Source organism: Ochotona princeps, chromosome 12 (assembly GCF_030435755.1).
Source record: "Ochotona princeps isolate mOchPri1 chromosome 12, mOchPri1.hap1, whole genome shotgun sequence".
Taxonomy (NCBI): domain Eukaryota; kingdom Metazoa; phylum Chordata; class Mammalia; order Lagomorpha; family Ochotonidae; genus Ochotona; species Ochotona princeps.
Genome location: NC_080843.1, coordinates 42,021,867 through 42,043,955, shown reverse-complemented (window position 1 = coordinate 42,043,955; position 22,089 = coordinate 42,021,867). Strand labels below are relative to the sequence as shown.

Sequence of the window (22,089 nt, the reverse complement as noted above, 5' to 3'; positions counted from 1 at the left end):
GAGCCCATATGGAGTGTGCAAGGGGAGGACTTTAGCCACTAAGCTACTGTGCCGAGTCCAAAAAACCTTAGAACTTTTCAAAACAGGGTTAACAAACTGAACAGTTCTCACCTTTACAGCTTTGATCTTTTAATGTATGTGTCCCAATATCTGCAGAGAACTCTTAAAAGTACTTCAAACTTACTGGGTAATATTAGAAAAAAAAACAAAAAACTTATGTTCAAATGCACCTTTCCATCTTTCTTCACCATTACGCTTCTTTCACCTGATAGTATTTTTTTTTTTTTTAACTTGGAAAGTCAGATTTATAGAGAGACAGAGAGGAAGATCTTCCATCAACTGGCTCAGCACCACCACCCCTAACTGTCTGCAGCCAGAGCTAAGCCAAACTGAAGCCAGGAGTCAGGAGCTTGTTCCAGATCTCCCATGTAGGTTCAGGGTCCCAAGAATTGGTCCATCCTCTACTGCTTCCCAGGCCACAAGCAGGGAGCTGCATGGGAAGTGGAGCAGCCAATATGTGAACAGGCACTAATATGGGAACCCAGGGGTGCAAGGTGAGGACTTTGGCCACTAGGCTACTGCGTGGGGCACCGCTACTACTAGTATTTATTATTATTATTATTTTTTTACCAATTACCCAACAGCATAAACTTGGTTTACGATGGCTGCTGCAGGTGCAGGAGGTGCAAATATTTCAGACCCAAAAAGTCACTCAGACCTCAGCCTGGAACCAGAAATGACTGCAGGAGCCGGACACATCACCAGGCTTGCAGAACTCCTGCTGACCAATGAACTACTTAAGGTAGACATTCCTGACCTTATCTGGACTTTAACAGAGCCTGTGCCAGCTCTCGTGCTGCGAGAGTTATAAAAACCTCTCCTGGACCTGGCAAGGTGGCCTAGCGGCTCAAGTCCTCGCCTTGAATGCGTTGGGATCCCATACGGGCACCGGTTCTAATCCTGGCAGCCCCGCTTCCCATGAAGCTCCCTACTTGTGCCCTGGAAAGGCAGTCGAGGACGGCTCAAAGCCTTGGGACTCTGCACCCGTGTGGGAGACCTGGAGGAAGTTCCTGGCTCCTGGATTCGGATCGGCATAGCATTGGCCGTTGCGCTCACTTAGGGAGTGAATCATCGGATGGAAGATCTTTCTCACTGTCTCTCCTCCTCTCTGTATATCTGACTTTGCAATAAAAATAAAAAAATATATCTTTTAAAAACAAAACAAAAAACAACAAAAACTCTCCTGTTCCCCCCACCTTGCCTTTCCCCATACCCTAGAAGCCCTTTCCCTTTTCTTGCTGCGTGGAGAAAAAGGCCCGAGAGCCAATCTCAATGAAAGCGTTATACATCTTATTTTTACAACTGGCTGATGTTTTCTTTTCACGGATTGCTGGCAATCTAACAGTTTCTTCTAAAGGAGATGGAGAGAGGGATAAATACCTCTCCTTTGGTGGTTCATGCCCCAGGTGTGGCCTAGCTGCATGCTGAAATTGGGCCAGGTGAGCTCCTCCCAGGGTCCGCACAGCCCAGCCCCCAGGGATCCTGCTGCCTCTCAGTGCGTTACTGGGAGACAGCTGGAGTTGAGCTGGGACCCTTCCGGAACCCAAGGATCCTGATCACAGTGATTGCAGACCCTCAGCATCTGAGCTGCTGGGCCAGGCCCCTTGTGCCTGTTTCCATCGTGCAGCAAGTCCAAAAATTTACCCCAGGAATCTGTAATAAGGGTCCTCTTCTCATCCTAGCATCAGTTACCCATTTCAGATTTCTTTGACCTACATTCAATAATTTCTCTTTTATTTACTGGAAAGGCAGATTTACTGACAGAAGTAGATACAGAAAGATCTTTCTTCTGCTGATTCGCTCCCCAAGTGGCAGCAATGGCCAGAGCTGAGCTGATCCAAAGCCAGGAGGTAGGAGCTTCTTATGGGTCTCCCACATGGGTGCGGGGTCCCAAGGCTTTGGGCTGCCCTCTACTGCTTTCCCAGGCCACAAGCAGGGAGCTGGATGGAAGTAAAACCTCCAGGATTTGATCTGGAGCCCATAGGGGATCCTGGAATGTCAAGGCAAGGATTTAGCACTAGGCTATTGTGCCAGGTCCTCAACTTCTTTTCTCCCACAATAGTGACATACCTAAAACATGCAAACCCAGCCTAATTGCCTTCTGTAATTAAAAATCCTGTATCACACACTGTATCAGCATCACTTGAAGCACAAGCTTCTGAGCATACCAAAATCAGCTCTTACAACCTGGGCTATCTACCTCTCCAGTCTTACGTTGTTTCCTTCACTTGAATTTAGCTTTATAAACTTGAGAGCAAGGCTCCAGCACTGCAGCCTCGTGGCTAAAGTCCTCCCCTTGCACACACCGGGATATCATATGGGCACCGGTTCATGTCCCAGTTGCCCACTACCCATCCAGCTCCCTGCTTGTGGCCTGGGAAAGCAGAAGATGGCCCAAAATTTTGGGACCCTGCAGCCACGAAGAGACCCGGAAGAAGTTCTTGGCTCCTGGCTTCGATCAGCTCAGCTCTGGCTGTTGCGGCCACTTGGGGAATGAGCCAGTCCATGGAACAGGGTTTCTCTATGTGTCTTTCCTCCTCTCTGTGTATCTGCCTTTTCAAAAATTTAAAAAACAAGAAAAGAAAGTTTTCTTTAAAAAAATTGAGAGCATGTTAAGTTTTCAACCACATTCTGTTTTCCTTCTCTGAATTGCCTTTTCCCATCTTTCACCAATGAATTCATTAATTTCTGGAGGCGAGCTCAGGCATTGTATCTTTAAGGACACCATCGCCATACCTGAGATTACATTAGGTGCTCCTCCTGAATTGCTTGGAATAGGCTTAGTTTCAGCTCTTTGAAGGCACTACAATCCTTAAACCTAAGGATTAGTTTAAACACAGTGCAGACACTACAAATGTTAGCTGCTAGTACCTCTCAGTTCACTGCTTCCCGCTGCCCCCTGTACACCTATCCTGTGGAACTTGACGGAAGCTTCACTCTCAGGCCTGCAAAGGTCCAAGGGCAGCGGGGCGGGCCTCTTCTCACCGCCTTCGAATGGAAAATTCTTTTTTTCTCTTAGTCCGGGAAACTGACATGAAAGACACCCTACAAGGTTCGAACAGTACACTGGGACCAATACATTGACCCGAGAACCAGAAGTTTCATTCCCTTCTTAGGCTCGGTAAGGGCAAAACAAGTTCCGGCACCTTAGCTTCTCAGCGATTCGATCACGAGAAGGCAAGCAGCATCCGGGACTCGGCTAACGGAAAAGACGGCGCAGCCTCGAATGACGTCATGGCACGAAAAACTTGGTCGCCCTGAGGTAGCCATGATAGGAATGTAGTTCACTGTAACCCAACGCGTCCACGCTTCCCGCTCTCCCCCTCACCAGAAGCCGATACACCTGGCGGGTCCACACTAGGTCACAAAACACCCTTGTGAGTTGCCACTCCTGACGCCTGGCGGAGGGCACGGGGCGGGCGCTGCGAAGAGGGCGGCCATGGACAGCGGAGGCCTTGAGGGGCGGAGCCAGGGCCCGCAGCCTCAGTCCTCCACGTTCCCAGCCGGCCCTGCGCCGCTGGCCCCGCCCCTGCCCCCGCGCAGCGCTGCGCGGCCGCTCGTTGGTTACTTAGGACGGAAGCTCGGTGGGTGTTTCTCCAGAAGTTTCCCCCTTGGGCGGCGGCGGTCGGTTCTGGAGCCGCGGTAGCCACGGTGACAACCAGGGATGGCGGCAGCTGCAGGAGGACCTGCAATAACTCAGACGTACGTTGCGTTTTTGTTCCTTCTTCCTTTTGCTCTTTATTGATTTCCCCTTTCCTTCGGTTAATGAGCTGTGTTCTTTTCCTAGCAGGTTTCCCCAGACCTTCCCAGATGCTCTGGTGGACGAGAACCCCCAAGCGGCGTTAGAGGTGAGAAAACCCGCTTCTGCCGTCTCCATTCTCCCTCGGGGGCTGCTTCTCCCTGCTCTCGGCTCTCCCCGGGTTCGAGGCTGCTGTTGGGACCAGGTCCACGGTCCTACATTGGACCCGTTACCTCGCACTCCTGTGCTCGCCCTTCGCCCTCCCAGTCTGCCCCAATGCCTCGGCTTCTTCAGAACGAGAAGCCGGTGTTTTCTTGCAGGCGTGCTGTGCATGATAGGTTTTTAAGAAAATTGACATCTATGACTAGGAAAGTGAAATCTGGGCTTGGGTTTTTCGTTTTACGCTCATCCTGTTGTGGACTGAGCCCTGTATTGTCGGGTTTGTGTGAAGGTCTCCAGAAAGTTTCATGTCCTTGAAACTTTTCAAATGTCCTGTGATTGTTCAGTCCTAACTGCTTTGTTCATCAAAAAATGTTGGTTTTGTGCAGGGTGAGAATTGCTTTGGGTTTTTACCGCGTATGTTTAAGGAAGTACGTTGCTTGGGGGCAGATGGAAGAGGGATTAAGCTCTAAAGAGGTGTGAAAGTGGCAGTTAAGTAATCATAGAGCCCACACTGCAGGTGCCAAGGGTTACAAATTTAGCCGGAAAAAAAAATTTAAGGTTTATTTTTATTGCAAAGTCAGATATAGGAAGGAGGAGAGACAGAGTTGGCCACTCCCCAAGTGACCACTGCAGCAGGAGATGAGCCAATCTGAAGCCAGGAGCCTCTTCCAGGTTTCCCACGCGGGTGCAGGGTCCCAAGACTTTGGGCTGTCCTCTACTGCTTTCCCAGGCCACAAGCAGGGAGCTGGCTGGAGAGTGGGGCCAGCTGGATTAGAACCAGCACCTATATGGGGTCTATTCAAGGCGAGGATTTTAGCCTCTAGACCACCTCGCCAGGCCCTAAACCAGGAAATTCTTGTAAGCACAGAAGATGAAATTGTTAGTGTTTTTTTTTTTGTTTGTTTGTTTGTTTGTTTATAAAGACTTATTGTATTGGAAGGGCAGATTTACAGAGAGATAGTGATGGAGAAAGATCTTGTGTCCACTGGTACCCTCCATTTGTGGCTACAACGGCCAGAGCTGCACCAGACCGAAGCCAGTAGCCAGGAGTTTGTTCTGGGTCTCATGTGGGTGTGGGGTCCCAAGACTTTGGGCCATCCCCTACTGTTCTCCCAGGCCACAGTCAGAGAGCTGGATGGAAAGTGGAGCAGCTGGGGCACAAATTGGTTCCTATATGGGATCTTGGCGTGTGCAAGGTGAGGACTTGAGGCACTAGGCTACCATGCCAGCCCTACAGTGTTACTCTTGAACATACAGATAAGGTTAACAGTTTGAGGCCAGAGAGCGTTTTTCCTAGCTCTGATTTCGAAATGGTATTTGTCCTCAAATGTTAAAGTCTTAGGAGGTGAAACTTGACGTGAGAACTGAAAGAAGGATGAGCGTGGGTGCTCTGTGGAAGGGGTATGCCAGGCTGGAAGAAGAATCTGGGGTAGGGATCTGATGCCTATTCCAGGAGGCAAGTAGACATGTGTGGTTGCAGTGGATGAAAGGGGAAGAGAGAAGTGTTGAAAGCTGAGTGTTCTGGCCCAAGAAGGAGTGGGAGGTAGACTCAGGGTCTTTTTTTTGCTGGCAAATGGATGTCTCAGGGCACTACAAGTCGAAGAGGGAGCTGATCAGTCGTGGGCGGGGATTTTTTGTTAAGATTTGTATTTCTTGGGATGTCACATTTACAGAGGAGAGACAGACAGATATTGCAAGATACTACATTTGGTTCACTCACCAAGTAACTGCAACAACCAGAGCTGATCCAGGAGCTCCTTCCAGATCTCTCACACAGGTGCATGGTCCTAAGGCTTTGGGCCATCCTCTGCTGCTTTCCCAGAGCACAAGCAGGGAGCTGAAAGGGAAGTGAAGCAGGACATGAACAGGTACTCATACAGGATACCAGGGTGCATACCGAGCAAGGACTTTAGTCACTAGGCTACTACTGGTTCTTAAGCAGTGATCATCCAGTCAACTCCGGACCACTGGCACATGCTGCAAATCAGTCAGCCAAATTCACATTAGTACACAATTCAAATTACCCAATCAGTTGCTGTGGCGTAGGACACACAGAGTTCTACCTAGTGGTGAACAACAGAACTACGCATACAGATCCTCCCAATTCTATTTACAGAAAACAATTTGAGACAATCAGCTTAACTGACCTTTAAAAGCTAGATCTTAACTGGAATTACTACAATCTTTTGATAAGCATATTCCCTTCCCTTAGGGGCTTTCAACACCCCAAGGTCAAGGCAGAGGTCAGATTAAGGACACATCCCAGAAATGCTTTGTAAGATCTAACCTAGCCTTACTGCCACCATTTTCTGTTGGCTGGACTCTCACAAGAAGGTTGGGCTGGAAACCAGAGACTAGGTCTGATAGTGCTTTTCGATTCTGGCTATAAAAATTTCAAATCAGGTGATGAAGGCTTCTGGAAGTATTAGTACTGGATGCTACTGTTTGAGGAAGCATTTCTAATTTTGATCCCACAATTCTAGATAGGTATCTTCTGAGTCTTAATGTAATAGTCTCCCTAGGCCCACTACTTTCTTTAAAAATCCATTTTATAAAAAGTTGCTTGTAAAAGATATTGATGTAATGAATTTCATTGTCAAATTGTATACTAACTTCCTTTTTAAAACTTATTGAGGTGTGATATCTGTCTAACAGGTTGTAAGTCTGTAGGTTGATGAGCTTTTGCATGTGTGCTGTAGCTAGGTCAAGATACAGAGCATTTCCATCCACAGAACTCCTTCCCTTACTTACCTACTGACTTCCAGGGGACTTCCATCAGCATCAGTTACTGGTAATTGATCTTGGCCTATTCATAAACAGAATCATGTAGTAGGTGCTGTGTTGAAAATGTCGGTCCTGCTATTTAGATTGGATTGCAGTATGTATATACATTGTGGTGTGAAGTGTTAGTTCGTTTTTCATTGGTGTGTACTATTCTGTTACATGGAACAGTTTATTCTAAAACTGAAAGTTGGGTCATTATAGTTACTAATGCAAATACAGCCACTATGAATACTAATGAGTACCTGGGCTTTGGTAAGGATTTTCTCTTGGCTGTATATACAGCCGAGAGTTCTTCACGTGTGTGTCTATGTGTGTTTTATGTGTTTGGATTAGCAGTTTCAGCATGGCCTGGGAAATCATTAGAAATGTGAGTTATTAAATATTTTTACAGTTCATGCAATCCAGTACGTCTTACTTGCCCTTGCTTTTTACAATGGATGGAAGAAAACCAAGACCCAAAGTAATCCATGTGAGCTGTCCTACAGACATACATGCAGCCAAGTAGACCCAGAATGACAGTCTAAGGGGCCAGTGCTCTGGCTTAGCAGGTAAAGCAAGCCACAGTCTGCGTTGCTGGCATCCCATAGTGTGCCAGTTCAGGTCCTGGCTATTCCACTTCTAATCGTGTTCCCTGCTAATGTGCTTGGGAAAGTAGCAATGGATGGCTGAAATGATGGGGCCCTTGTACTCATTTGGGAAGCCTGGAAGAAACTTGAGGCTTTCAGCCGGTCCCAGCTGTGGCCATTGTTGCCTTTGGAGAGGTAACCAATGGATGAACATGTCTGTCTCTCTAGCTCTTTATCCCAACCCCCAACTCTGCCTTTCTAATACATAAACAGATGTATGGTTTTTTTTTTTTTTTAAGAATGGGGGCTTTAGGGAACATTTCCTTTTATTTTTAAATTTGTTTTTTAAGATTTGTTTATTTGAAATATTTTTACAGAGAGGGAGAGATTGAAAGTGCTTCTGCATCTGCTGGTTTATTCCGCAATGGCCCTGACAGCCAGAGCTGAGCTGATTGGAGCAAGGAGCCTCTTCCCATGTGGATGGACTGGCCCAAGGACTCAGTCCATCCTGTGTTGCTTTCCCAGGCCACAAGCCAAGAAGTGGGTAAAAAATGGAGCGCCCAGTACGTGAACTGGTGCCCACATGGGACGCTGATGCTTTCATGTGGAGGCTTGACTAGCTATGCCACCGTGTCAGCCCCCAGATTAATTATAGCATCAACTTGTTAGAAATGTATCTTCTTGGAGCTGGTGTCATGGCAGTACTGGCATCTCGTGAGTACTGATGTGCGTCCTGCTCTGCTTCCAGTCTAGCTCCCTGATAATACACCCGGGAAGCTGCAGATGATGGCTCAGGTCCTTGGGCCCCTGCTGCCACTTGAGATCCAGATGGAATTCTGGACTCCTGACTTCATTGTGGCCATTTGGGAGTGAACCATAATATGTAAGATCTCTCACTCCATCTCTAACTCTGCCTTTCAAATAGTCTTTTTGTTTTAAATGTTATTTCTTAGGAACCGTCAGACATGAAATAATTTTTTTTTAAAGATTTATTCATTTTTATTACAGCCAGATATACACAGAGGAGGAGAGACAGAGAGGAAGATCTTCCGTCCGATGATTCACTCCCCAAGTGAGCCGCAACGGGCCGATGTGCGCCGATCCGAAGCCGGGAACCTGGAACCTCTTCCAGGTCTCCCACGCGGGTGCAGGGTCCCAATGCATTGGGCCGTCCTCAACTGCTTTCCCAGGCTACAAGCAGGGAGCTGGATGGGAAGTGGAGATGCCGGAATTAGAACCGGCGCCCATATGGGATCCCGGGGCCACGCCGCTGGGCCCCGGAGATGAAATTATTATAAACTGTGGAAAGGGAGACCACGATAAAACAATTGTCTTGTGAGGAAATACTCTTTTTAAACCTTGAGAGGATGCCTTGTGAAGATGAGCAAATGAATATGAGCCATTAAATAATTGTTAATAAGTAGGGTGGAAACCTTGATGTTTGAATGTGAGTATATTTCTCCTTCAGTTTTCCTAAATGGTACATTAACAGTAACCAGTTTGCAATTCAGGTCACTTAACAACATGTTGGTTAATATGCATGTATCTTACATAAGATCATGCAGTTGGAAACAAAGAAATATTTGTGTCACATGAGATGTATATATTTTTAGCAGAAAGTCAGAAGGAGATGAAGAGAGAAGGATCCTCCATCTGCTGGTTCACTCCTCAAGTGGTCATGATGGCTGAAGCTGAGCGATCTGAAGCCAGGGACTTCTTCCGGGTCTCCCATGTGGGTGCAGGGTCCCAAGGCTGTGGGCCATCCTCTGTAGGCCAAAGCAGGGATGGATGGCAAGTGGAGCATCCTGGACAGGAGCCAGTGCCCATGTGAGATCCCTGCACATGAAGGAAGAGGATGAGCCTGTTAAGCCATGGTGTCAGCTCCAAAGAACAGATGTAACAATTGTAATGGAGTTGCATATAAAAGTACAGTGATAGCAGAGTAGAGGTGGACTGGAGATGTTAAATTTACAGAGCGGTCTACAATTCAGTGAGGAGAGAAAAGTGGATTTTTAGGCTGTTTTAAGGCCCACTGGATGTAATGGCTGGGAGTCCAGGGTCTGAAGACCTGGCTTCATAGGTAACCTCAGTCAAGTTCTGTCATCACATTAGACGTGGAATCTGTAAAGTGTGATTAAACAGGACCTACTGGAAGGGGTGGTTGTGAGGATGAGTTAGGTACATGTTCAGCACACTGCCTGACGCTGAGTCCTCATGTCACTACAGGCTTCATAGTTGGAGAGCATTAAACATGAGAAGCCCAGTGGCAGGAGATAAATGCTAAACTTTAGGACAAAGAGGCCAGCCATCAGAAACACTAATGCTCAACAATTGTGTATGTGTGTTTTCTTAAGATTTTATTTAAGAGAGTTACCACGGGGAGGAGAGATCAGTTTAGGTGTTCTGCTCATCCACTCCTCAGATGTCCGCAACAGTTGGGACTGGGTCAGGCCAAAGCCAGGAGTCAGGAACTTAATCCCATGCTCTCATGTGGGTACAGGAGCACAAGAACCTCAGCCACCTTCCACTGCTTTCCCAGGCTCATGAGTGAGAATCTGAATGGGAAGGAGAGCAGAAGGAACTCAAACCACCATCCGTTTGGGATGTGAGCAGTGTATATAGTGTGGCTTAGCCTGTTAATCCGCAACACCCGGCTCTTAGGGTCTTAAATTGTATCATGTCACGCAAGTCACTACAGAATATGGAAGCTGTGGGGGCCAAGGTTGTGGCTTAGTGTGTAAAGCTACAACGTGCAATGCTGGCTCATCTGGGCTCTTATTCAATTCATATCCTGGCCACTTTGCTTCTGATCCAGCTCCCTGTTAATGGCATAGGGAAAGTGGGTGATGGCCGAAGTTCTTGGACCCTTGCCACCACTGTCAGGAAACCCAAGTGAGGTTTTTGGTTTTAGCCTGGCTCAGCTGTAGCTGCTGTAGCTGGGAGTAAAGTACTGGCAGAAAGATCTCTCTCTACCTCTCTCTGTAACTCTGCCTTTCACAGAAGAATTTAGAGGGACAGCAGGTGATCTGGATTATAAAACCTGTAGAAGCAATACAGATGGGGATTGGAATAGACCCAAGAAATGAGCGATAACTTGGGGATGGGTCAGTTAAAAGATGGATATTGGCATCTGGGGCATTCATTGAGATCATGGAGGGGAATTTTTTATATATATAAAATTCCCCGGACTAAGTGGTGTTTCCTATAGTTTTGGCTTGCAGGATATTGTAGTTGGTATTATTTACTAATAAAAGATTGCTTTCAGGATAGGGAACTATTTGAGGGGAGAAGAAGGTTTTGTCTATTCACAATTTTTACATGTTTCTTAATTTAAGAGAGCTTTCATCCTCTGTTCATTTCTCCCAGGCCTGTGGTGACCAACCAACGAATGGGCAGGGTCAGAGCCAGAAACTGCTGCAGGTGTCCCATGTGTGGAAGGCAGGATCTAGTTAGTTGAGCCTTCCGCAGCACCTCCCAGGTGGAGCTCAGATGAGATCCATGGACATCCTAGTGAATGGGTTCACTGCTAGGCTGAGCCTGGCACAGAAGGTGGTGCTTTCACATTTGGAATGTTAAGGATTTGCCCTAGCCCAGACCACTGCCACCGTTTAAGACAGATTTGCGAGAAGTATGCGTTAACATGGTGTGATATCCTGGGCAGTTAGTAGGAGTAAAGGATAATGCTACCAGAGGAAGCTATAAGTGCTATACCATAGGATAATGTTCATCAGTTTTTTGTGTTGGTTTTTTTAATATTTATTTTTATTGGAAAGGCAGATCAACAGTGATGAGAGACAGATCCTCTGTCTACTTATTCAGTCTCCAAATAGCAGCTGGAGCTGAGCCAATTTGAAGCCAGGAGCTTCTTTTCAAGTCTCAAGTGGGTGCAGGGTCCCCAGGACTTGAGCCGTCCTCCATGGCTTTCCCATGCTGTAAACAAAGCTGAATTGCATGTGGAGCAGTCAGGACAAGAACCAGTGCCCATATGGTAGGCCAGCTCTACAGACAGAATTAGCTTGTTAGGCACAAGTACCGGTCCTGGAAATGTTAGTTTTTGGGAGCTGGCAGAATGTTAGACTAAAAGGTCTGGTCACTGTTAGGACAAGATCAAGTCAAGTCAGGGAGGAGTTAACTGGATTGATAATCAGGGGCTATTATTAATTTTAGAAGATTGTGACTAGAGAGGCAGTGGTTTTATAGTTTATAGGAAAAGAAATGAGGGCAAGTATAAAAGTCTGTTAGGAGAGAAACTGGTAGCTTCCATTACTTCTGAGTGCCAGATAAAAATCTAAAGCAAGCCCAAAACCCTGGAATCCTCCTGGTCTCTTTCATGCCCCGTGTTCACCCCTTGCCAAACCTGCTGGTTCTAATATATTCCAGCTCACACTTCTGCTTGGTTGTACCACCCACTCACAGCCTGAACTTACATAGACGATTCTGAGAAAACTTTTTGTTTCTAATCCTGCTGTTGTAATGTGTCTGTCATGCAACAGCCAGAGTGACATTTTAAAAATGTAGTTTGAACTGTTAAAAAGAAACGTTTGTATCCCACTTAAGGTCGAAACTGCCTGGCTGTGAGAGCAGAGGCAGACATCTTGTTCTTCACCCTCTACATCAAGTAGAGCTTATCTTGTTTCTGTTGCAGTGTGTTGAGCTCGATCCTAGTACCTTTGGACTTGCTTTTTCTTTTGCCTAAATTATTCTCATTCTTGATCTGTTTCAGTTGGGGAAACTTCTCTCTACATTTCAGCTGAAATAACACTTGGAGAAGACAGCTTTTCTGTGTAAATCTAAATTCTGAGTGCAAGCTTCAGGACAGCAGGATTGCATTTATGCTGTTTTTATCAGTGTAGTTTGTGGGTTGTAGAAGGCACTCAGATGTGTTAAGTGACCACTAGTGGGCATTATTTGCGTTCTAGTGGTTCAGAAGCTGAGGCTAAAGGTTAACTTGCTGTGGGTTGTACAACTTGGAGACAGACATGTTTCTACATTTCTGAGGAATCAAAGCCAGTTGGAGAGATTAGATGATTTGACAATGCTTTTGAGAGTTCAGCTGCAATTGGTAAACTTGTGATGGTACCAGTTATAAGGTCATATAGGGTTGTTTATATCCCTCCCCTCTCCCCCAGCAATGCTAGGTAGTTGGTGGAAGAAGGTTTGTTAGTCTTGTTTATCTGTGACTGGGGATTGCTAGATGGCTGTGAAATCAGACTGAGGTACTGTCCTTCACCATTGTCACAGTAAGGATTTCTGTATAATAGATCTAGGTATCTGTTTTTGAGAGATACAACTAGTTTAAAATGTGCTTAACACAAATACTGCCACTGTGATCAAGTTGTTGGCAGTGAAGACCTTGACTTTTTCTTTTTTTTTTAGAAGGATGTAGTTCTTTTTTTTAAGATTTATTTTTATTACAAAGTCAGATATACAGAGAGGAGGAGAGACAGAGAGGAAGATCTTCCCTCCAATGATTCACTCCCCAAGTGAGCCGCAACAGGCCGGTGCTGTACTGATCCGATGCCGGGAACCTGGAACCTCTTCCAGGTCTCCCACGCGGGTGCAGGGTCCCAATGCATTGGGCCATCCTCGACTGCTTTCCCAGGCCACAAGCAGGGAGCTGGATGGGAAGTGGAGCTGCCGGGATTAGAAGCGGCGCCCATATGGGATCCCGGGGCTTTCAAGGCGAGGACTTTAGCCTCTAGGCCACGCCGCCGGGCCCGAAGGATGTAGTTCTTACCCAAGAAGTTGTATGTGACAAGCCTACATTCAACGTCAAATGGAATGGGGGAAGAGTGGGAAGAATTTCCCCTAATTCGACCACTCTCACCACTCTTGCTCAATATCGATTGAGAAGATTTATTGTGAGACTTAAAGGAAAAGAAGGAAATAAAAATGGTACAAGTAGTAAAGAAAGAAGTAAAATGATCTTTATTTGTAGATAAGATGACTCTGTGTGTAGCAGAAACAAAACATTGCCAGAGACTCCTACGACTCATAAAAGACTTCAGCCAAAATGCACAGTGTAGAAACAAAACAGGGCCAGTGCTGCGGAACAGCAGGCTAAGGTTCCACGTTTGGTGTGTTTTGGTGTGGCCAGGTGCCCTGCTTCTGATGTAGCTCCCTGCTTATGTCCTGGGAAAGCAAAGGAGGACATCTCCACTCTGGATTTTTCAGCCAAGAGTGCAGTGGCTCTTGGTGAAGCCATCCAGTGTGGGTTACTTCTGGGCTACCTTAGCACACGGATTCACTGTGTGGGCTGTTATACCTAAATAGAGCCTAGAACTTAGGAGGATCTCTCTAAAATTGACCACATTGAAGACAAGCAAGAGTTTCTGTTACGATGTAGCTATGTCTGCCATTGGTTCCTGGTTTCCTTTTACATCCTTGCCTCTCCTTCTCCTGAGCATTTTACACATTAATCCACTACATGAAGCAGCCCTGAGAGTGGGTACAAATTCACAAGGCTAGTATTGCACTAATGGTCGGGCTCTCAGAACTCAATGGGAATACACTGGGAAGAAGCCCCTGGAAGACCTTGCCTTTTCAGAAACTTGCATTTAGTTCCTTTGTGTTCTAGCAGAGAGCAAATACGTGTGTCTTTAAAATTGTCGTTGTGTATATTACATCCCTGTGTTTGGTTTTGGTCTGACATGTTTTTTTTTTTTTTAAGATTTATTTTTTTTATTACAAAGTCAGATATACAGAGAGGAGGAGAGACAGAGAGGAAGATCTTCCGTCCGATGATTCACTCCCCAAGTGGTCGCAACGGCCGGTGCTGCGCCGCCAATCCGAAGCCGGGAACCAGGAACCTCTTCCAGGTCTCCCACGCGGGTGCAGTGTCCCAAGGCTTTGCGCAGTCCTCGACTGCTTTCCCAGGCCAGAAGCAGGGAGCTGGATGGGAAGTGGAGCTGCTGGGATTAGAACCAGCTCCCATATGGGATCCCAGTGCGTTCTAGGCAAGGACTTTTAGCCGCTAAGCTACGGCGCCGGGCCCGCGTCTGAACTTTGAACAGAGTGTTGTAGTCTGTTGGGCTGTTTACCACTGAAAGAACAGAGGAGGCCCAGGTTGGATTGCGCTCAGACTTAACTTATTTTTTATTGAACAGCTACGCATTTTTCAGGCATCTTAAGTGCTGACATGACATTTGGGGTTTTCTCCAAATAAGGTTTGTGCTGGCTATTCTGTATCAGCTTCACTTCCCAGAATAGATCAGGTGATAGTGGTTATCATTTATTGTGTTCATATTATGAGTTGCTCAGTGTTTTTACATAGATAGTACATTAGGTAGTATGCTTTCAGATGGATACAAGAAAAGGGAAGATAGTCATCTTACAAGGAAAGGCTCTAAACTTGTTTCCCTGTTATCTTTCCTTCATATAATTTAAAGTAGGTTACTTGATTAAAAATATTATTTTAATTGGAATTCAACATGTTTGTGTTTGTAGGAGCTGACAAAGGCGTTGGAGCAGAAACCGGATGATGCACAGTATTATTGTCAAAGAGCTTATTGTTACATACTTCTTGGGAATTACTGTGGTAAATTTCCTTACAAAGTATATTTTCTAAATTACTTATAAATGTTGTCCAATACAAGATGTATCAGGTAGGTTGTTATCTCTGCAACAAAGTGAAGAAGTAATCCAGGCTTAGTAAACATGTTGAATAACCTCCATTTAAATTTTGTTTATATCTTTGTTTAAAGGGAACAGAATTTTTCAATTTTGTCATTAGTGGATACACTGATGAAGAGAAGCGTAACATTTAGTATTTCACAGAATTTTCTATGGATAATGTTGTAATGCATTTGTTATTTTTTTTTTTAAGATTTATTTGTTTTTATTGAAAGATTTACAGAGAGAAGGAGAATCGGAGAGGAAAATCTTCCATCCACTGGTTCACTCCCCAAGCAGCCAAAATGGTCGGAGCCATGCCTGTCCGAAGTCAGGACCCAGGAGCTTCTTCAGGTCTCCCACGCAGGTGCAGGGTCCCAGGGCTTTGGATCATCCTCAGCCTCTTTCCCAGGCCTCAAGTAGGGAGCTGATGGGAAGTGGATCAGCCAGAACATCAACTGGTGCCCATATGGGATCCTGGTGTGTGCAAGGCGATAACTTTAGTCGCTAGGCTACCACTGGGCCCTGTATGTATTTGTTATTTAAGAATACTTTTCAGATCGCTTCTCGGCTTTTTGGCTAAAATCAAGTGAAGCATACATTTCAGGTCCGGTGTGGTAGCCTAGTGGTTAAAGTCTGCATCTGAACATGATGGCATCCCATGTGGGCATTGGTTCTAATCCTGGCGGCCCTGCTTTCCTATCCAGCTCCTGCTTGTGGCCTGGGAAAGCAGTTGAGGATGGTGGTCCAAAGCCTTGGGACCCTGCATCCATGTAGGAGACCTGGAAGAGGTACTGGGTTACTGGCTCAGCTTCAGCCTTTGAGGCCACTTGGGGAGTAAATCAGTGGATGGAAAATTTTTCCTCTGTCTCTTCTCTATATCTTGCCTTTCCAATAAAAATAAAATGATTTTTAAAAAACTATCTTTCTGTATTGTGTGTCTTTTAAAGTTTATTCTGCTTGGGTGGGTTAAAACTCAATGAACTCGTAATGAAAACGGCTGATGAACTCTGACATAGAGCCTTTGCTCATTGACTGAAAAGCTTTAGGAGCCTGTTAAAATATTTGGCCACTAGGGAAAGTAGGAGGGTACTATTTAGTTGAATTGTCTATTGATTGCATTTCCTAATTTAAAACTGGCATTGTACCAACTTGAAAACTTAAATTCTAACTTGGATTCAGATTTTGTATTAGTATTTGCTGGGACCTGTGGATAAATAGTCTGAAAATCCATCTTTTGTATACAGATGCTGTAGCTGATGCAAAGAAATCTCTCAGACTTGATCCCAATAATTCCACTGCTCTGCTGAGAAAAGGGTATGAAAAAATTGCTCTTTTTTTGGCATGGACTTGGTAACAGGTGTTTAATCTGTTAAGTGTCAGCCTTACATAGAGTTGTGTATATATTTTATAGCTGAGATATAATCTTAAAATCAGTTATGTATTATCTGCAGTGTGTGATAGGAGATACATAGTGTGTGTTTAGACAGTGATGAATAAAGTAACTGAAATTTCATGTCTTTTGTCATTTGGAATTTACTGTATTGGATTGACAAGGACTTTATTCTTCAAGCTGAATGAGCTGTAGTTAATGTTGTGAAAGCTCTGTACCTATGTCACCTGTGTTTGTTAAAACCAGTTTTTGTTTTTAAAGATTTATTTATTTTATTACAAAGTCAGATATACAGGGAGGGAGAAGAGAGAGAGGAAGATTTTCCGTCCCACGATTCAGCGCAACCTAGTGGCTAAAAGTCCTCGCCTTGAATGCACCAGGATCCCATATGGGAGCTGGTTCTAATTCCAGTGGCTCCTCTTCTCATCCAGCTCCCTGTTTGGCCTGGGAAAGCAGTCGAGGACGGCCCAGAGCTTTGGGACCCTGCACCCGCGTGGGAGACCTGGAAGAGGTTCCTGGTTCCCAGCTTCGGATTGGCGGCACAGAACTGGCCGTTGCGGCTCACTTGGAGAGTGAATCATCGGACGGAAGATCTTCCTCTCTGTCTCTCCTCCTCTCTGTATATCTGACTTTGTAATAAAAATAAATAAATCTTTAAAAAAAAAAAAGAACTTGCGCCCATATGGGATCCAAGCGTGTTCAAGGGGAGGACTTTAGCCACTAGGCCACGCTGCCAGGCCCTGTCAAAACCAGTTTGTTTCTTCTGATAAATGACTACCTCATGTAAAAATTCCTTAAATTCCATTGTATAATTATATTTTGAAATAAGTACATACAGTTAAAGTGTGGTATTACAGAAAATATCTTGACTACATTTTCAGCGCTACAGAAGATCATGTTTCTTTATTCAGAAGGCAATTTTTCATGACCTTGTGTGTTCATTTATTTTTCATATGTGTGTTGATACAGGATATGTGAATACCATGAGAAAAACTATGCCGCTGCTTTAGAGACTTTTGTAGAAGGTCAGAAGTTACATAGTAAGTATAAATTGAGACTTGTATTTTAATCATTGTAATTAATCTATTATTTCCTCATCTTGAATACCATACTGCATTTTGCTGCTGTAATCACGAGTAATTGTAGAAACTCAGCATCTATTTTTTTCTCTTTGGTGACATTTCATGTTGATTGCAGATTTTGAATTCACTTAGATTGATTAAATTGGCCTTTAGCATTTGAATTAGATACTGTTCCCATTAGAAGCAGAAAGCCATATACTCCCTTCTTAGTCTGGCTTTATTTTTTAATGGACAAAATAAAATAATAATTGGTTGCTTTGTTCCAAAGATTATTTTAGATGTTAGATTGCTGAGATGAAAATGTTATAGCAGTCTTGAATAGAAAGGTGATGTGTAAGTATGGTTAAATTATGAGGGTAAAAAAGAAATACAGATATAATGTGAGAAGGAATCTTCAGAAATTTCATGGAAAAATACATATTACAAACAATTTGAGTGGATTTTAGTGTTTCTTGCTGGAAGAAATGTAAATTTATCTTTGTATGTAAAACACCATTTTCTGGTTCATTTCCCAAATTTCTGTAAAATGACTGGGCCAGGATGAAGCTGAGAATTTAGTTGAAATTTCCCAACCACTTAAGCCATCTGCTCCTGCTTTCCATGGTGCAGGGGAACCTGGAATAGGGATCATGGAGACACCCTGATAGGGGATGCAGGGATCACGAGCAGAATTGGTTTGTTTTTGAAGATTTATTTTATTTTTATTGGACAGTCAGATATACAGAGAGGAGGAGAGACAGAGAGGAAGATCTTCCATCTGATGATTCACTCGCCGAGTGAGTGCAGTGGCCGGTACTGCGCCAATCCAAAGCCAGGAGCCAGGAACTTCTTCCAGGTCTCTCACATAGTTGCAGAATCCCAAGGCTTTGGGCCGTCCTCGACTGCTTTCCCAGGCCACAAGCAGGGAGCTGGATGGGAAGAGGAGCTGCTGGGATTAGAACCGGCTCCCATATGGGTTCCTGATGTGTTGAAGGCGAGGACTTTAGGCGCTAGGCCATGGCCGATGGGTCCGATGAGCAGAATCTTAACTACTGCATCAACTGCCCAGCCTGTCAGCTTTTCTGTTTAATTAACTAACTTATTTGTAAGATAGAGTTGCACACACACTTACAAATTATCATTCTACTGCTTTATTCTCCAGACAGCCTCAGTGGCCAGGGCTGGGCCAGGTTGAATCCACAAGCCTGCAACTCCATTTGAGTCTTCCACATGGGTGTCAGAGGCTGAAATAGTTGGGCCATCTTCCATTGCTTTGTCAAGGCACATTAGTGGTGAGCTGAATTAAAAATGGAGCAGCCAGGACTAAACCAGTACCCACTTAAGTTAACTCGAGCCAAAATGAGAGCCTCAGACTCATCTTGTTAAATTTCTGCACAAGTTCTTTTGAATACATTTGTATTTGTCGTAATAATGTCTTTTCTGCCATGTAGCTTTAGAGGTGTGACAAAACCAAGTGTAAGGATACTTCCTGGTGTTGATTGGCTAGGCGTGGCAACAAGAAAAGCCGCCACCAGAACATATAGATTGACTAGCTGGCTGCACTGAATTGCAAGTTGAGACCAAGAGAGGCTTCTCAGCCTCAACTAAACTACCAATTGACAGGATTCCACCTCATCCATGTTGATCTAATTGATCTCTTGAGTATGTGAGAGAAAACGCCTTCAAGAGCAGGAGGGTGGGAGGAAATGTAGATTGTTTCTATCTGGAAATCGCAGTAAGGTTAGAGGGTTTTTTTAAATGATGAACAAGGATGTAACAGTATATGATAACCTATTAAAGTGTGTATTTGTTTTACTGAGTGAATCCTCAGTGCCTGGAACAGTGTCTTAGGACATAGTGATTGTCAGTAAGTTTTGGTCGATGCAGATGAATGATGTTACAGTCAGATCTCTTTCTCTAGGTGCAGATGCTGATTTCATTGTCTGGATTAAAAGGTGTCAAGAAGCTCAGAATGGTCAGTATCTTGTGTAGGTTTTTGGATTTAGACAAACTTTTTAAAAATTTTAATTTTAGTAGTCCATGTTAACTTAGTTGCAAGTAGATACATGTTTTGTTGCCTTGTTAAGATTTGGTTGAATTTGCTTTGTATATCATGGCATTACCAGTAAGAAATTGCTAAATAGTTTAAAATTATTCCAGAATGCACAATTCAGCCAACTTGTTCGAGTTGTTATATAGGTATATCTGTGCCATAGAAATCATCGGTGTAGCTTTGCCTATATATGCACCATCTGAAAATGTTTTTTTCTCCCTATTTTAGTAGGATCAGAATCTGAGGTGGTAAGTCCCAAGTTTTTTTCCCTCATCTTTTTAGTTACTTAAATTCCATGCGTCCAATATATTTGAAACTGGGCTTAGGATGACCTGTTTGGGGGTACAAAATTAATTCCTCTTAAACACTACTTTCTTTACTGACTGAAGTAAAGTAATATTGATGAAATAGACATTTATGGCCCAGTGCAAATGCGTAGTGACTAAATCCTAGCCTTGCATCTGCTGGGATCCCATATGGGCACCGGTTCATATCTTGGCTGTCCCACTTCTGCGTCCAGCTCCCTGTTTGTAGCTTGAGAAAGCAGTGGAGGATGGCCCAAGGCCTTAGGACCCTACACCCTTATGGAAGACCTGGAAGTGGCACTTGGCTTCAGATCGACTTGGCTCTGGCCGTAGGGACTACTTGGAGATTGAACGGCAGATAGAAGATCTTTCTGTCTTTGCTATCTGTGTATCTACTTTTCCAATTAAAAAAAAATACAATCTTAAAAAAATAATAATAAAAATTGAGTTATTTTTGATTCTGTATATAGTTTAAGTTACTTTGGAATAATGCTAAGAAGATTGATTCTTTTCAATAAAAAGTCATCAAACTTAGTTGAAATAATTTAGAAGGCTTTTATGGTAGACTTTGACAACAGCTGTAAGTAAAATTGGAAATACTTTTATTTAACTGAGTGGTTGCTTTGGATGTGCAGATTATTAAGTCTTTTTAGGTTAGCAAAAGTTATGTTGAAGTTGAACACTGTTGATTTAAGTTTTGTTTTCTTTTTTTTAAGATTTATTTTTATTGGAAATGCAGATTTACAGAGAGAAGAGGAGACGGGGAGGTCTTTGACCTGTTGGTTTACTCCTGAAATGGCTGTAGATGCTGGATCTGAGCTGATGTGAAACTGGGATCCAGAAGATTTCTCTGTGTCTCCCACATGGGTGCAGGGACCCTAGGCTGTGTGTCATCCTCCACTGCTCTTCCCAGGCCGCAGGCAGGGAGCTGATCTGGAAGTGAAGCAATCAGAACATGAACCTGAACCCATATGGAATAGCAGTGCTTACAGGCAGATTAGCAAGTTGAGCTACTGTGCCAGCCCTGATGTTTTAAATTTGTTACTGAACTTGGACTTCCAAAAGTTATTACTAGTAGTTTATAGTTTTTAACCAGTTAACTTTGTGTTTAGTCAGGAAGTAAATGGACAAGGAAGGAGTCTGGAAATAATGTGTATTGTTTGCTTTCTAGCAGTGAGGGACTTGGTGCAGGGAGCCGATAATCATACACATGGGCTACTGACGATCAATAGTTTGTTGACAGCAAAGGATTTTTAAAGACGAGGGTCACATGGGCAAGGAACAAGGTTCTGAAACATGACAGCATTTATGTGGAGGCATCCAAGGGGAAGTCAGTAAACAATGTATTCTGCTGGCAGGCTACCAGTATTTAAATAGCATCTTTCCTTGGTCTGTTATCCAAGCTTCAGGATTAGGGAGTTCCTGGCCTCTGCAATTCCATTCCGGCTGTCTCCAGACCTTTGTCATGAGTTCCTGGAGCTTTGTCTCAGGTTCACAGCTGCTTAATGGTTTTACACTGGCCAGGTTTCCCCTTGTCCTCTCCTCAGTTGTCTTCTACAATGTGTAGTCCTTGCCTTTCTTTATGGGCAGTTACTTAATCCTTTTCAGTCACTTTCTGTATTAGGGAAGACTTATATTGTTGTCTTCCAGAATTAGGATATTAATGTTACTATTTTCTGAGATGTCTTAATATGTAAACTTGGACTAAAAGAACTAATGCTTTTAAGCAGATTGTTGGATGTAAAATATATGTGCATGTGTGTTGACTGGGATTTCGAGTTCCATAAAAATGAACTCTCAGCCATGTTTGGACCTTCATGCTTTACCCATATTTAGACATAATGAGTAGAGAATGGATTGTAGAAAGTCCTGAAGAATTGACTTCTTCACCTGCTAGTAGTTGTGTCATGTGCTCTAAATGAGATTTGGATTTGACCTGAAAACAACAGAATGGTATTTGAATAACAGCTAGTTGGTCCAATAGCATAGACAAGTTGTTTACACTTAATAAATTGTGTCACTGCTGTGGTTCAGCTTAGTTTTATCCTGCTACTAGGATAAACTGGAATGTATCTGCCTTTTTTTTTTTTTTTTTTTTTTTTAAAGATTTATTTTATTTTTATTACAAAGTCAGATATACTGAGAGGAGGAGAGACAGAGAGGAAGTGGAGCTGCCGGGATTAGAACCAGCAGCCATATGGGATCAAGGCGAGGACCTTAGCCACTAGGCCACACTGCCAAGCCCTGTATCTGCCTTTTGTGATGTAAATTTGGATATTTCTCATTTCAAAACATTGGGGAGTATAATTGTAAGTTACACTGTAGGCTTTCAAGTGGTCTTCCAAATCTCCCATC

General features: G+C 44.0%; 1 protein-coding gene across 1 annotated transcript in view; it reads left to right on the top strand.

Annotated features, from left to right (window-relative positions):
- The first annotated feature begins 3,330 nt into the window (after window positions 1-3,330).
- Window positions 3,331-22,089, top strand: part of SUGT1 (SGT1 homolog, MIS12 kinetochore complex assembly cochaperone) — a 38,207-nt gene continuing 19,448 nt past the window's right edge. The window contains exons 1-7 of the mRNA XM_058670675.1: window positions 3,331-3,762; window positions 3,848-3,908; window positions 14,758-14,848; window positions 16,170-16,239; window positions 17,285-17,355; window positions 19,298-19,351; window positions 19,661-19,677. Of these exons, the coding sequence (XP_058526658.1) occupies window positions 3,725-3,762; window positions 3,848-3,908; window positions 14,758-14,848; window positions 16,170-16,239; window positions 17,285-17,355; window positions 19,298-19,351; window positions 19,661-19,677 (402 nt within the window). The 5' untranslated portion in view covers window positions 3,331-3,724. The remainder of the gene's footprint in view (window positions 3,763-3,847; window positions 3,909-14,757; window positions 14,849-16,169; window positions 16,240-17,284; window positions 17,356-19,297; window positions 19,352-19,660; window positions 19,678-22,089) is intronic.